The sequence below is a fragment of the Bufo bufo genome, chromosome 4 (genome assembly GCF_905171765.1).
Source record: "Bufo bufo chromosome 4, aBufBuf1.1, whole genome shotgun sequence".
Lineage (NCBI taxonomy): Eukaryota > Metazoa > Chordata > Amphibia > Anura > Bufonidae > Bufo > Bufo bufo.
The window spans coordinates 461,084,670-461,100,654 of NC_053392.1; the positions used below are offsets into that span (position 1 = coordinate 461,084,670).

Consider the following 15,985-nt stretch of genomic DNA (forward strand, 5'->3'; position numbering starts at 1 on the left):
CTAATTAAACCAGGAATTTTTTTGGGCGAATTATGGATCAAACACGTGTTGTGAATTTTACCGTTAAGCTCCTTGTTAGAGAACAGCAAGTTGTGCAAAAAGTACTGAAACATTGAACAGTTGGACATGTGCATTCAAAAGTTTAGAGAAGGTGACATTAGGTTCCCCTGTAAAGGTTATAGTGCATTTTAGGTTCATTCTGATATTTCAACCACAAGCAAAATATCCCTGACTTTTTGTGAGTAGTGTCATCTCTGATTGTTTGGATTTGCATTACATGTATTACATGTTTTTATTTTTATTTTAGGCAATTAGGTAATTTTTTATTATCTCAGACAACAACTTAAAACAGTTCTACTTTTATGGTCTAAAGTTACAAATCCAAGCAATCCAAGCTGGAACTTAGCATTTGTCAAGAAAATTAGCTTATAAAGAGAGTATCTTTTAAAAGGGTTGTCCCACGAAAAATATTCCGCATCTTTCAGACCAACAACTGGATCTGAATACTTTTGTAATTGCATGTAATTAAACATTAAAGGGGTTGTCCGGTTTCAGAGCTGAACCCGAACATATCCCCATTTTCACCCAGGCAGCCCATCTGACTTAAGCATCGGAGCGGTTCATGCTCCGATGCTCTCCTTTGCCCTGCGCTAAATCGTGCAGGGCAAAGGCATTTTTAGGAGTTCCGGTGACGTACCGGGGCTCTCCATGGGGCTTCCAGGAAGCGCGGTGACGAGGCACTGATGGGCAGGCTTTAGCGCTGCCTTAGCCAGTAAAACGGCTCTGAACCCGGACAACCCCTTTAAGCATAGTCACTGAGTTATTCAATAAATTGTATCTGTATAGTCCCACCTACTGTTTTTTCTTTTTCTTATTTCTCTGTCCACCTCGCTTAAGTGGATGCACATATTCAGCTCCACCCCTCACCTGCCTCCTGAGCTGTGATAGGGAGATAGCTGCAGCAGAAGGGATACACCCCCTGAGCTTCTGCAGAAAGGATACTCCCCTGAACTTGATATAAATTCAGATAATGCAACCGTCTGCATCCGTTCAGAACGGTTCCGTTTGTATTATCTTTAACATAGCCAAGACGGATCCGTCTTGAACACCATTGAAAGTCAATGGAGGACGGATCCGTTTTCTATTATGCCAGAATGTGTCAGTGAAAATGGATCCGTCCCCATTGACTTACATTGTGTGTCAGAACGGATCCGTTTGGCTCAGTTTCATCAGACGGACACCAGAACGCTGCAAGCAGCGTTTTGGTGTCTGTCTTCAAAGCGGAATGGAGACTGAACGGAGGCAAACTGATCCTCTTCCATTCAGAATGCATTAGGGCAAAAACTGATCAGTTTTGGACCGCTTGTGAGAGCCATGAACAGATCTCACAAACGGAAACCAAAACGCCAGTGTGAAAGTAGACTTAGAAAGAGATTATCATGTGCAAAATGATGTCTAATGTGAATTGTTTTGCATTAACCTTGGCATCACCTCTTTAAGTGACGTATACTTTCTATTCCATAAAAAAGCCCCAGTATTTCTAAAATTCCTTGTCACGGATACATATAATGCCTGTCCTATGGGATTTAAGAAGAGTATAGAATGCTGCAGATCTGACATGTGAAAAGATTATGACACTTGAAAAGATGATTTATTTTAAAAAAAAGATCCTTCCCTTTAAGACATATTCTACGGTGTTGTGATCTAAGTAGTTCTTTAAGTTTTTAGTAAAATATCGATTTTCTCCAAGCACATCAGGTAAGGTATAAAGGAACACTCTAGGCAAAAATGATAGTCATGGTGTTGAGCATGGGGTGATACCTGTGGTATAACAGTATATTAGTAAGGTTCTTTATGTCACATTTTAGCAGTTTTTTCCATCAGAAAACCCCTTTGATGCCTGAGTATGTCTAATATTTTCTATAGAATTCCTGTACATAATTCTGTTTGCAGTATGCTATTTGTAGCCGTTCATTAATACGTGTTTAGTGCAATTAAGGAAACTTTCTTTTTTAATATGGCTTTTACCTCCGTCTCAAAGATATTCATTGTCGGAAATATTAATAAAAGAAAATAGTGAAGTCCCCAACAATACTTGCATCTGTGTGTACTTGCTAACAGAAACATATATATGCATTCTTTAAATGTTGCTTCATGCATATAGGCAGAGGTTAACCTCTCTTACACCTGGTATTTACTTCAAAGAATGTCAGCAGAGAGCAATCTGTTTTAAGCAGCACTTGTGATATTTTCCATCATAGCGGTGATCTGAACTTACTAAATGCCCTTCGTGTGAACATGACTGATGCTCTGACACACCGCCAGCTCTCTATTGGCAGCTGTTTCTCTTTAATTCATTTTACTTAATCTTATTACGTTCTTAAAGTAATTTTAAAATGCTTAAAAATGCAAATAAAAAGAAACAGATAATTTGTACCTCTACTTCGAGTGTAGAGTTACTGCCAACTGGTGGAAGTGCAGTTTGGAAAACTGTTCTTAGACTGACAAATTAAAGAGGAAAAGGGCAACATTTTCCATACAATTCTATCATAAGCTACAATGTTTGAAACGGGGTATGTTAAAATTTTCTCCATCATACGGTATATTTCCTTAGGACCCTCATACAGTTTCTTAGGCCCACCAGAGGAAATACTATAACTCTGAGAGCTTAGACTATCTGTACAGGACATGTGCACTACCTCTGCATAGTATTTGTTGCTATCATTGCACACACAGGACATACCAGATTATTTGTGAATATGTACGTCCATCTAGTTCGGCCTGTTATTCTGCAAAAGAGGAAGAGGAAGGCAAAAAACCTTATGAGGCAGAAGCCAATTTTCCTCATTTTAGGAGGAAAAACACCTTCCCGACTTCAATCAGGCAATCAGAATAACTCCCTGGATCAACGACCCCTCTCTAGTATCTATAGCCTGTAATATTATTACACTCCAGAAATATATCCAGGCCCCTCTTGAATTCCTTTATTGTACTCACCGTCACCACCTCCTCAGGCAGAGAGTTCCATAGTCTCACTGCTCTTACAGTAAAGAATCCCCTTCTACGTTAATGTAGAAACCTTCCTTCCTCTAGACATAGCGGATGTCCGCTAGTCACAGTCCTTGGTATAAATAGATTATGGGAGAGATCTCAGTACTGACTCCTGATAGTTATTAGATCTCCTCTCTGGCTTCATTCACACGTCCATGTTAGTGATGAAAGCCGTTATAAAATGGTAAGTTATTAATCTGTGAAAATTTCTGTGAAGGATTAGTGTTTGGTCTGTTAGTTGGTTTTTTGCACTCCGTGTGTCATCCGTGTTCCACGGACACTGTACAGCTGAAAATTTATTTTCAGTGCATCTCCGTGTTAAGTCCATGTTTTTCACAGACCCATAGACTATAATGGGCATGAGGGATCTGTAAATACAGACAAAAATAGGGCATGCTTCTGTGCTAAAAACCATGTACCCACGGACCATGCTAAAACATGGATGTGTAAATACTGTACATACATTAAAATGAATGTGTACATGTGTTGTCTGTGGGGAACACAGACAGCACACATCTGTGAATCACTGACATAAATAAGGCCTAGGAAGACAGCTAGGAAGCTGTCTTACATTTAGAACTAGTAGAAGATCCGCCGAAGTTATGAAGAGGCTGGCGGATCTACAAAATCACGGCGGAACCACCGCCAGCTTAGGGCTTTATTAATGCCGGTCATCTATGCCCCTTATGATATAACCCATCTTATTGGCCTTGGCAGCAGCTGCCTGACACCGGTTGCTACATTTAAGTTTGCTGCTCACTAAAATTCCTAAGTCCTTTTCTTTGTCAGTGTTACCTGCTGTTTTACCATTTAGTATATACAGGTGACTTGCATTATTCCTTCCAGGTGCATAACCTTACATTTGTCAGTGTTAAACCTCATCTGCCACTTCTCTACCCAAGCCTCCAATCTATCCAGATCCATTTGTAGCAGTATACTGTCCTCTTCTGTGTTCATTACTTTACACAGTTTAGTGTCATCTGCAAAACATTATATTTTACTATGCAAGCCTTCTACAAGATAATTAATAAATATATTGAAGAGAATAGGGCCTAATACTGACCCCTGAGGTACTCCACTAGTGACAGTGACCCAATATGAGTGTGTACCGTTATTAACCACCCTCTGTTTTCTATCCCTGAGCCAGTTACTTACCCATATGCAGACATTTTATGTGGTACGGTATGAAATTCTTTGGAGAAGTCAAGATATATGACATCCATTGATCCGATCTAGTCTAGAAGTTACCTTCTCGTAGAAACTTATTCGATTAGTTTGACAGGACTGATTCCCTCATAAACCTGTGCTGATACAGTGTTATTCTCTTATTTTCATTCAGATACTCCCAGGATAACATCTCTTAGAAAACCTTCAAACTGTTTACCCACAACAGATGTTAAACTTATCGGCCTATAGTTTCTGGGCTCAGTTTTTTACCCCTTTTTAAATACTGGCTCCACATTTGCTAAGCACCAATCTTTTGGAACAGACCCTGCCATTATAGAGTCCTTTAAAGAAAACCCAGATCTTGGACTGTTATTTACAGTAATACATGAGCAGTACTGCAGATAAGTGGTTCAGATCACTATTTGTTATTTTCCCACTGCCTATGGTTCACCCTCTGTCAGCACTCAAAGCTGTACTGAAATACACAGTCCATACTGTTGTGCTGTTCTAAGATAATGGAGAGGAGTCATGCGAGCATGCACGGCAGTCCTAGCAATGTATTTCAATGCAGCGCTGATAGCAGGACAATGGTGGGGGGAATAAAAATGAGTGATCTGCAGTATTACTCATGTATTATTGTAGATAATGGTCCAAAATTGGGGTGACAGATTCCCTTTAAATATCAGAAATAAGGGTCTGTCTATTACATTACTTAATTATCTTGGGATACAGTTGTGTATACCATCTGGACCCAGTGATTTTAATCTTTTTAAGATGCTGCTGCACTTCTTACTGGGTCAGACAAGCCACATTTAATAGTGACTGTACTTTGACACTCTGCATTCCATCTGATATTTCAGTTTCCTCAGTAAATACAGTAGAGAAAAACTATTTCATAAATTTGCTTTCTCCATATTGCCATCTAAAACTCCTGACTCATCACTCCTTAAAGGGCCATCAGGTTTACATTTTTTTTTTTACCATTTATATAATTGAAGAACATTTTAGAGTTAGTTATACTCTTTGTCAATGATCCTCTCTATCTTCCTCTATCTGTTTTTCACCTATTCTATTTTCTTCCTTATAGTTTTTTAGTGCTTCTTCGCTAACTTCCTGCTTTAATAATTTAAAAGCTTTCTTTTTGTTGTTTATTGCCTCCTTTACATTTTTATGTATCCACATAGTTTTTCCTGTCCCTAACCTTTTACTCCTGTATGCTATGTACCTCTCCCAATGAAAATTTAGGATGCTTTAAAAAATATCCCATTTTGTGTCAGCATTTTTATTTTTTAGGACATTGTCCCAGTTAGTAAGGCTAATGGCCTCTCTCCAGCTGGTCAAATTTTGCTCTCCTCAACAAAATACCCTATTGAATAACAATTGGAAGTTTATTATATTATTATCATTATTTCCAAGGTGGTCCCCAATTTTCACCTCTGTCAGGTTTATTGGTTAATAAGAAGAACTGTATGGCCATCCGTCTAGTTGGATCCTGTACCAGTTGGAAAAGTTAATTGTCTTTAAAAACCTGTTTCCTTTATGAGATCCACAGGTTTCAGTTTTCCAGTCTACAGTTGCAAGAAAAAGTTTGTGAACCCTTTGGAATGATATGGATTTCTGCACAAATTGGTCATAAAATGTGATCTGATCTTCATCTAAGTCACAACAATAGACAATCACAATAAAAGTTTGAGAGACGCACAGGACCAAAAGAAAAATAGGGAGGAGGTGCTGCCAGTAAAGAGGATCCGCCCTTCCTCAAAAGTGAATAAATAATAGTAAAAAGTATACTGGGCACACTCACTTATGCAGAAACATACACTTTATTAATAGACATATAATATATAATATAATAAAATACAATCAATTAATCTAAAAACGCAATCACACAATATATATAATAATACAATAAAACCCTTAATCGGTGTGTGGAATAAATAACTAATAAATTGCTGGTAATAAATACAATGGATTAAATAATTGTAGCCAGCCTTGGTAAGGCTGAAGATGGAAATATGTTCAGTCCATATAATGAAAAAACAGAAATAACCCAACTGATAGCTTGCGTTAGTTGTATGACTAGCCTCACAAAGTCATATAGTTCACTGTCCTGACTCTTTGGAGGAGAGTAATCTTGCTGTAATCAGAGCAATTCACTTAGGTGAGTATACTTGCGGCGTCCCGCTTATACTCACTGTGTAGTGTGGTTCTTTGTGCTGGTAAATTTGGAAATCGATATCGTTCTCGGCTACTCCTGCAGCAGCTGGATGATGCTGTACCTTTTTGCGTGTCCTTGCGGTCCTCTGACTGCCGCTCCGTAATGACAAGGAGCCGGTCAGTACTGGGACTTACACTTGCTCTTTCCCCACGTCGGCTAGTATACGACACACTCCTGTATAACCTCGTGTGTTTGCGTTTGTAGCCGCCGGCGTGTCAGGGTCTGGTAAGACGCGGAAATTCTCAAGGAGTTTAAATTGCCGCACGATTTTGAATAGTTCCAGCATATACTTCTTAGGATTGTCCTGGGGGTCTCTTCACCAAACGCGTTTCGGGGTCCTTGCCCCTTCCTCAGTGGTACTGACTCCCCCACAAATGTCTACTTTTATAATGCCATACCGATTGTAATTATTCAAACACTTGGTGATCTTCCTCATTTTGCTCAAAGACTGATATGGAGTAAAAATCCATTCCATTCAGTTCCACCCAATTATCCACAGTGAAACTTTAAGTCCTACTAACATACTGCTTAATATACATTAGTATTCACCGCTTCCTATATATAATACGCTCCTGTATATAGTCATTATATGAATTTCATTCCTTTTGTTTTCCACCAAAAACATTTATACATTTCCCTGGATTTATTTATCTGCAAAAAACCTTTTGCGGTATCTATGCGGTATTATTTAATAGTCAGGGAATTATAGATAACATTTTAAATAGCGGTCATTCTTTATTATCCCCTATCATTTTCATGTAATTGTAATTTATAAATAGTGACATAAAAATGAAAATGAAAATACTACACCAACAGTGGGATAGTCAGATGCCTATTGGGGCATTAACCCCCTGATAACCAAATAAGATGGTGATTTCATGTTGCTTCATTACGTCTTGCATATCCCACTGTTACTTCTTCCTATGGGGACATATACATCATTCCCAACAAAAAAAGGTTTTCACATTTAATATTTTAAAATATATGATTTATTAATTAGTTAAAAAATGGAATAAATAAATATAAAAATCAAAAATACTTCCATTCCATACTTCCATTCTGATTACAGCAAGATTACTCTCCTCCAAAGAGTCAGGACTGTGAACTATATGACTTTGTGAGGCTAGTCATACAACTAACGCAAGCTATCAGTTGGGTTATTTCTGTTTTTTCATTATATGGACTGAACATATTTCCATCTTCAGCCTTACCAAGGCTGGCTACAATTATTTAATCCATTGTATTTATTACCAGCAATTTATTAGTTATTTATTCCACACACCGATTAAGGGTTTTATTGTATTATTATATATATTGTGTGATTGCGTTTTTAGATTAATTGATTGTATTTTATTATATTATATATTATATGTCTATTAATAGACAATCACAGTCTGCTTAAACTAATAACACGCAAAGAATTACATGTTACCATGTTTTTCTTGAACATACCATGTAAACATTCACAGTGCAGGTGGAAAAAAGTATGTGAACCCTTGGATTTAATAACTGGTTGAACCTCCTTTGGCAGCAATAACTTTAACCAAACATTTCCTGTAGTTGCAGATCAGATGTGCACAACGGTCAGGAGAAATTCTTGACCATACCTCTTTACAGAACAGTTTCATTTCAGCAATATTCTTGGGATGTCTGGTGTGAATCACTTCCTTGAGGTCATGCCACAGCAACTCAATCGGGTTGAGGTCAGGACTCTAACTGGGCCACTCCAGAAGGCGTATTTTCTTCTGTTTAAGCCATTCTGTTGTTGATTTACTTCTATGCTTTGGGTCGTTGTCCTGTTGCAACACCCATCTTCTGTTGAGCTTCAGCTGGTGGACAGATGGCCTTAAGTTCTACTGCAAAATGTCTTGATAAACTTGGGAATTAATTTTTCCTTTGATGATAGCAATCCGTCCAGGCAGTGACGCAGTAAAGCAGACCCAAACCATGATGCCCCCACCACCATACTTCACAGTTGGGATGAGGTTTTGATGTTGGTGTGCTGTGCCTCTTTTTCTCCACACATAATGTTGTGTGTTTATTCCAAACTTAACTTTGGTTTCATCTGTCCACATAATATTTTGCCAGTACTGCTGTGGAACATCCAGGTGCTCTTGTGCAAACTGTAAACGTGCAGCAATGGTTTTTTTGGACAGCAGTGGCCTCCTCTGTGGTATCCTCCCTTGAAATCCATTCTTGTTTAGTGTTTTACGTATCGTAGATTAGCTAACAGGGATGTTAGCATATGCCAGAGACTTTTGTAAGTCTTTAGCTGACACTCTAGGATTCTTCTTCACCTCATTGAGCAGTCTGCGCTGTGCTCTTGCAGTCATCTTTACAGGACGGCCACTCCTAAGGAGAGTAGCAGCAGTGCTGAACTTTCTCCATTTATAGACAATTTGTCTTACCGTGAACTGATGAACAGCAAGGCTTTTGGAGATACTTTTATAACCCTTTCCAGCTTTATGCAAGTCAACATTTCTTAATCGTAGGTCTTCTGAGAGCTCTTTTGTGTGAGGCATCATTCACATCAGGCAATGCTTCTTGTGAAAAGCAAACTTAGAACTGGTGTGTGTTTTTTTATAGGGCAGGAGAGTTGTAACCAACACCTCCAATCTCATTTCATTGATTGGACTCCAGTTGGCTGGCACCTCACTCCAATTAGCTCTTGGAGATATCATTAGTCTAGGGGTTCACATACTTTTTCCACCTGCACTGTGAATATTTACATGGTGTGTTCAATAAAAACATGGTAACATGTAATTCTTTGTGTGTTATTAGTTTAAGCAGACTGTGATTGTCTATTGTTGTGACTTAGATGAAGATCAGATCACATTTTATGACCAATTTGTGCAGAAATCCATATCATTCCAAAGGGTTCACATACTTTTTCTTGCAACTGTAGACTGGAAAACTGAAACCTGTGGATCTCATAAAGGAAACAGGTTTTTAAAGACAATTAACTTTTCCAACTGGTACAGGATCCAACTAGACGGATGGCCATACAGTTCTTCTTATTAACCAATAAACCTGACAGAGGTGAAAATTGGGGATCACCTTGGAAATAATGATCATAATATAATAAACTTCCAATTGTTATTCAATAGGGTATTTTGTTGAGGAGAGCAAAATTTGACCAGCTGGAGAGAGGCCATCAGCCTTACTAACTGGGACAATTAAGAAGGGGCGTAAGACCCTGAAACGCGTCTGGCATTACAGAGTGAGCGTGGAATCATACAAAGGAAAAAGGAAGCCTGAAACCAAAGGAGAAAAGCAAAAAGACCTGCTTGAATCAAAGAGCTGGAGGAGCAGTCGCTTAATAGTGACGTTAGCAGAGCGTCTATCCGGTCCCCTAGACAACCAGGTCACGTGGGACGCCACGCACGGCTGAGTACACCACGTGGGACGCTGCTAGTGTACGGCCACCTGGGAACAGTGCTGCGGAGAGGCAGTGAAGAGGGGTAAGACTGGGCTCGTATATGAGCATTGCAAGGCGCATGAAGAGACTGTAAGTAACGAGACTATCAGCCTCATTGTGAAGTCAGTAATATCGAGCTTAACTGATATTCGTCACTGAATGTGCTTGATATACGTTATTGGATACTGGAACTGTGTTGCAATATAATTACTGCTCAGTCTGGTTTCGGCCATATTGCTAAAGAGATACCAGCAGAATCTACGCCTAACGGGAATAGTACTCTTATAGGGACATTGCCGGCACGCTGCCATATATTTAATTGGGACATTGCTGTTTCATGATTTACCAGCATGCCTACAGCGGTTTTATCCTTTTCCCCACCATAGTGCAATATTGATTGTTAGCGCTATTTACTATTCATGGGTTATATGTGTGCCTATATGTATGTTTTATATAATTTTTAGGGGTATGTTTTTAGAATAATAAAAGTACATTATTATCTTTACCAATCGTGTTTCCCTTCTGAGTGTGCCCCTTCATATTGCTTACACCTCCTTTGTTTCTTGTGGTCCTGAGGGTGGAACCTGAGGGTGAGCACCTTATCCATACGGTGAGGGGGTGAGCCGCTGTATTCCTTTGTTCTACCAATAATTTTATAAGCTGTGTTCAATTTGACATCTATCAAAGTCAAACAATTTTTGGGCATACTTATGCAGTCCACATGAATCAGAAATACAAAAAAAAAAGAAAGAAATGTACCTAAATATTTTCAGTTCACTGTAACCCTAATTAAGTACTTTGCGTCATTTAATTTATTAACGTCAAAACTCCCCTCCACCTCCTGTATTGCTCCTCAGTAAATTTTTCCATTTAGATTTCAATCTTGGCAAAATAAAATAAACAATGTTTTCTTATATAGCGTATGGAATTTTTGTAGCTGGTCAGATATGATTGGAATGAATAAAATTTTAATAAAAGTATTCACAGTAAGGAATGTAGGACATGCAGTACACTATGGGATCATAGCATCCTGCTGAAAAGAGAAAATGTATTCAGAATTTCCATTTCGATGTTCTATAGTATCAAAGGGGTTTATGATCTGATTTAAGTAGGGTCCAACAGAGCACATATTCTTGGAGCAATTGTGAATGTAGGGGTGAGATTTTGATGCACATTGATTGCAATGTTTGGTTTAACCTGTACACTTAAGATCCCTTTATGTGGAAAATTGTCTCAAATCCCTGACAAACTGGTGGTTGGAAAGTATTGCAGTGGGGAATAGGTGGACACTTTCACTAGGATTTTCCTTGGTGTTGGAAGAGGAATTTCATTGTTGAGTAGTGATGGGGGGATATGAGAGAGTTGCTGGCACACTTCTGGCAGCAGCTTATTCGCTGGGGTAACAAAAGGATTGAGCAAAAAAAATTAAAAATACTCAGCTTACCTAATCCTCCTGTCGCCTGACATCATCTGTTGTTGGAGAGTCCTGAGCACTCAATACACATTAGACTATCCGCCGCACCTGTTTTTCCTGGTTGATTTGTATGGGGGTCTTAAACTAGTGCTTAAACTAATGTTTTATTAAATGTCTCTATGCTAAAGCCCAGCAAGTGATTTGTGGCGATAATTTGGTGACAATAGGTTGACATTCCCCAAGAACAGATGAGGTCTCAATATTAGGTACCCCACATTAAGCACTTCTTCAAGGGACCCACCATATGAAAAAGGTTTTAGCTGTACTGCACATAACATTGTGCATGTCTATTAGAGTAAATATAGTCTATCTAGCTAGCACAGATCTGTTGATCTAATGGCTTGAATTAAACTTCAGTAATCTAAAATAAACTTCAATAAAACCTATTAATGGAAGTGCACAACCCTCAACATACAACAAAGCAGTTGTTCTGGAGATCCTCTCTGGTCTTCTAAAAGCAGAACATGAGACATTGGCCCTTAGTAGTGCTGTTATTACCAACCAAGGGGTCTGAACAAGGAATACTATCACTGTGCAATCTACAGGTCTTAACAGCAGGCTATAAGAGTTAATATCTCTGGAACTTAAGTTTCTATGCTATAAGTAAAACTTCAACATACTTGCTTATTCTCCTACACTGTCCAGGAGCCACAGCCACAAAGGCTGCTTTGAACCACCTCTAGGTGGAGCTTTGATTCCATTGAATTCAGTGGGCCAACCGGGGTGGCCAACCTTACAGACACAAAGAGCCAAAATGAAAAAAAAGTATGACTACCCGGAGCCACAAGCTATACAGTTACACATGATTCACCATATTTTTCTCCCTACAAGATGCACCTAGGTTTTAACAAAGAACAGTAAGAGAAAAAAATATTTTTCATCTGATCTGAGGTCTGATATAAATATTCTTTTATTTTTCATTAGTAGAGTAAAAAAAAAAAATATATATATATTTTTTATCAGACCTCAGATCAGACTCCTAAATCAGATCCCCAATCCTCATCTGACCTAAAATAAGATCCCCAAACCTCATCAGACCTCCAAATCAGACCCCCAAAATAAGACCCCCAATGCTCGGATCAGACAACACAAATAAGACTCCCAGTGTCAGACCCTCAGTGCTCAGATCCCCCCCCCCCCCCCCCCACATGCTCAGATCCCCATTAATAAACTGTTGCAAAATGCAAACATAGGATTTGGAATAAAACAGAAATAGACCGCACTGCTGTGTAAGGTGGCCTGGATGGGTGCTCTCAGCCCACAGAATTACCCAATCTATAAGCTGCAACAATATTTCAAAAGAAGGGCTGGGCACTCACTATATATGGAGTATGTGGTACTTTATTAAGTAAAATACTGGTAAAATAGCAATAACAATAATACTGATAAAATATGCTAATAACACTGCAATCAATAAACACAATAGTAGGTCTGGCCAGACTTAATAGTACCTTCACGCTAAAAACAATTATTAGAGCCACAGAGTTCCAATAAAATTGATATTTATTAATTAGTTGGATCTAAGGATAACCATTGTGTTTTATTGGAACTCTGTGGCTCTAATAATTGTTTTTAGCGTGAAGGTACTATTAAGTCTGGCCAGACCTACTATTGTGTTTATTGATTGCAGTGTTATTAGCATATTCTATCAGTATTATTGTTATTTTACCAGTATTTTACTTAATAAAGTACCACATACTCCATATATAGTGAGTGCCCAGCCCTTCTTTTGAAATAAAATGCAAACATGTTTTACATTTATCACTTATGACATCTGCTTGGGACTTCTGAGCAGAGTATAAATGTAGCTGGTTCCTACACTGCCCTGAAAATTGTAGGCTTAAGTCCAAGAGAGGCGGTATATTAGTGTTAGGTACCCATCTGCAGAAGCCACCTTGACGCCTGGTAGATGGGCCCAACACACGTTTGATCAAAAATGTGCGCAAAGAGCTTCTATTTTTCCATTTATAGTAGATATAATACCCATTTCTCAATTCTAATGTTTGTATGTGAAATGTTGTGCAGCCATTTTTTATCAACCATGTTTGCTTGATGGATATGCATCTGTGACTATAAATATAAATGTGCTAGTCAAAATTTTCTTGTACTTTAATAAATCAGACCAGTCAACCAATGGGCTGTTTTATAATGCTCTGTCTGTAGACTGATGTCCACTGACAGACAACAGGTTGTTCAAACAGCAGCAAGGAATTTGGCATACAATGTATGATATCACTGGCTTGCCCCAGCAGTAAATTAGAGAAGTGTACACAGCCCCCTAATACAGTGCATGCTTTCATTCTAAGAACAAGGATGGAGCTTCATCATTACAACGTATCCATTTACAGTGCAGCATGGAATCCAATCTTAGTAGAACGTTCTTCTTTTTTTTTTCTCCAGACATTTCCACATTTTTGCAGCAAGCACTGTGATGAAATGTGCAAGCAGGGGCGTAACGATCGCGGTCACAGAGGGTGCGACCGCGACCACGACCGGCGGGGGGGGGGGCTATTTTTTTTTAATAGTGTGGCTGCTTTTTTGTAAGCACGGCGGGGAGGGCCCTCGGGCGGTGCGCTGCGCTCAATTCTAACTTGTCAGCATGAGACAGACCTGCGCGGGTCTCGCTCTCGTGGGATCACAGCTGGAATGACGCGGCGCCGCCGATGGGATTGCGCGACTGAAGCTCTCAGCCCTTGAGTAGGGAGCTGTGAGAGGAACAGTTGGTAATTTTTTATTTTTTTTGTTTAATGTATGGCACACACCGGCTTCATATGGGGGGATGATGAGTGGTGCGGCAGGCGGCAGACCTAATGTCTACCTCTGAATTCAGAAAGGAAGGGGGCCACGCCAGACATATGAGGGCAGGGGGCAGCAGCCAGCAAATAATGAGGGGGCAAAATAAATGAAATATATACAGAGAGGGGCAGAAAATGAAATATATAGGGAAAAATGAAATATAGTGAGAGAAGGGGCTACTGACAAAACCTTGGCAATAATAACCATGAGCACCACCGTGTCCCACCAACCATATGAGGGCAGGGCAAGGCACTGCTGTGCCAGTGCTGTACCCTCATATGGCCGGCAGGGCAAGGGCAGTGCTCATGGTTATTATTGCCAAGGTTTTGTCAATTGCCCCCTCTCTCACTATATTTCCACTCCCTCTATGTATTTCATTTTTTGCCCCTCTCTGTATATATTTTATTTTGCACCCTCATAATTTGTTGCTGCCCCCTGCCCTCATATGGCCGGTGCGGCCCCCCCTTTCTGAATGCAGACATTAGTGCCGCACCACTATACCGGGGGGGGGGGGGGGGGGGGGGGGGGGGGGGGGGGGGGGGGGGAGGGGAAGGGGGGCTCGTGAGGGGGGGGGGCCAATTCAAAGTTTGCCCTGGAAACAGGCACCAAAACCAAAGAACACTTGTTAAATGAGATGTTTTGGCTATTTCAGGCTAAATGTAGTTAAATGTAGCATTCATTAAATAGCTGACATGCATGCTGAAAAATATCTTCCTTCATGATCATGGCTTTATTATGCATAACTTTAGTCCTGAGAACCTTGAGAAATAAGCCCAGATATAGAAAACATAAATTTAGCACTTAATGTGTTAAATACACTGTTGCAGCAAACTTTAAATTGGCACGATACCAAAAAAAGCCATTGAAAATGGCACGTTAAGGTTTGCTGCAACTTATATTTAAAGTGTTAAGTCAACACATGCTACATCTGTATGTGCAGACTTTATTAAAATAAATTACAGTTTTATAATCTGTACATTTATATTTGTGCGTCTTGAATAAATGATCATTTTAGAAGGTTTACAGGAAATATCTTACCTGAACTGCCTGTGACTCCTGAAAGCCTGTAAAATAAAGGAACAAAAGTAGACTGTACTGTAATCCAGAGGTCATAGTGATAAGTCCTTAGTGCACAATGCAATCAGACTGGATGCTAATAAAAACCACAGAGAGCTTCTTGTCTGCCTTTTTTCCTCTGTGAACTTTCCTCTAGCAGATGTCTTCAACGCACACCCAAATATGTGAATAAGGCAGCATGACCATTGGTGTTTCAAAATCAAAACTGCATGGACCTGAAAGAGTAGCAAGCCACAGTGAGTGTGCTAGCCCCCGACTGCCACTACATTCAGCTTCTTCCAACTGTTGACACCTAAGTTGTGCTTGTACCTTACTGAGTCTCTCTCTCTATCCCTCCCACATTTTTCTCAGTAAAATTGAAAGGTGGAGAAAGGACGCCTTATGTAAAAAGTGCCCGGGATCTGACAATGCCAAAGCAAGTCTTATTCAGCCTGACAAAACTTGGAATTCTTGCCTGTGAAGAGGCGGGATGTGGTAATTAATAGAATAGGAGTCTGTGCTGAGAACAGTCTACTTCATCTGAATGCAAAGAGACAGAGAATGGTATCAATGAGAGATAATTTTATAGTTAGGTACATTCCACACGATGCAGGGGCGTACTGGCCATAAACCCTACAGTGAAATTTCCTGGTGGGTCAATGCCCTGAGGGCCTCCTGAGCCCTCTTCACGGCTGCAGGCTGGGTACATAATGGTCTGATACTCATGCATTAATTAATGTAGGAGCATCAGGTACTTATGCACCTGACCAATGGCCGCAGGTGCCCTGCTGAATTCAACCGTATT

At 39.7% G+C, this 15,985-nt stretch overlaps 1 protein-coding gene across 1 annotated transcript in view; it reads right to left on the reverse strand.

Moving 5' to 3' along the window:
- The window catches only part of LOC120999272 (fibulin-7-like), a 94,000-nt gene extending 78,529 nt beyond the window's left edge, over window positions 1–15,471 (reverse strand). Inside the window, exon 1 of the mRNA XM_040430142.1 lies at window positions 15,163–15,471. Coding sequence (XP_040286076.1) covers window positions 15,163–15,237 — 75 coding nt within the window. The 5' untranslated portion in view covers window positions 15,238–15,471. The remainder of the gene's footprint in view (window positions 1–15,162) is intronic.
- Window positions 15,472–15,985: the final 514 nt, after the last annotated feature.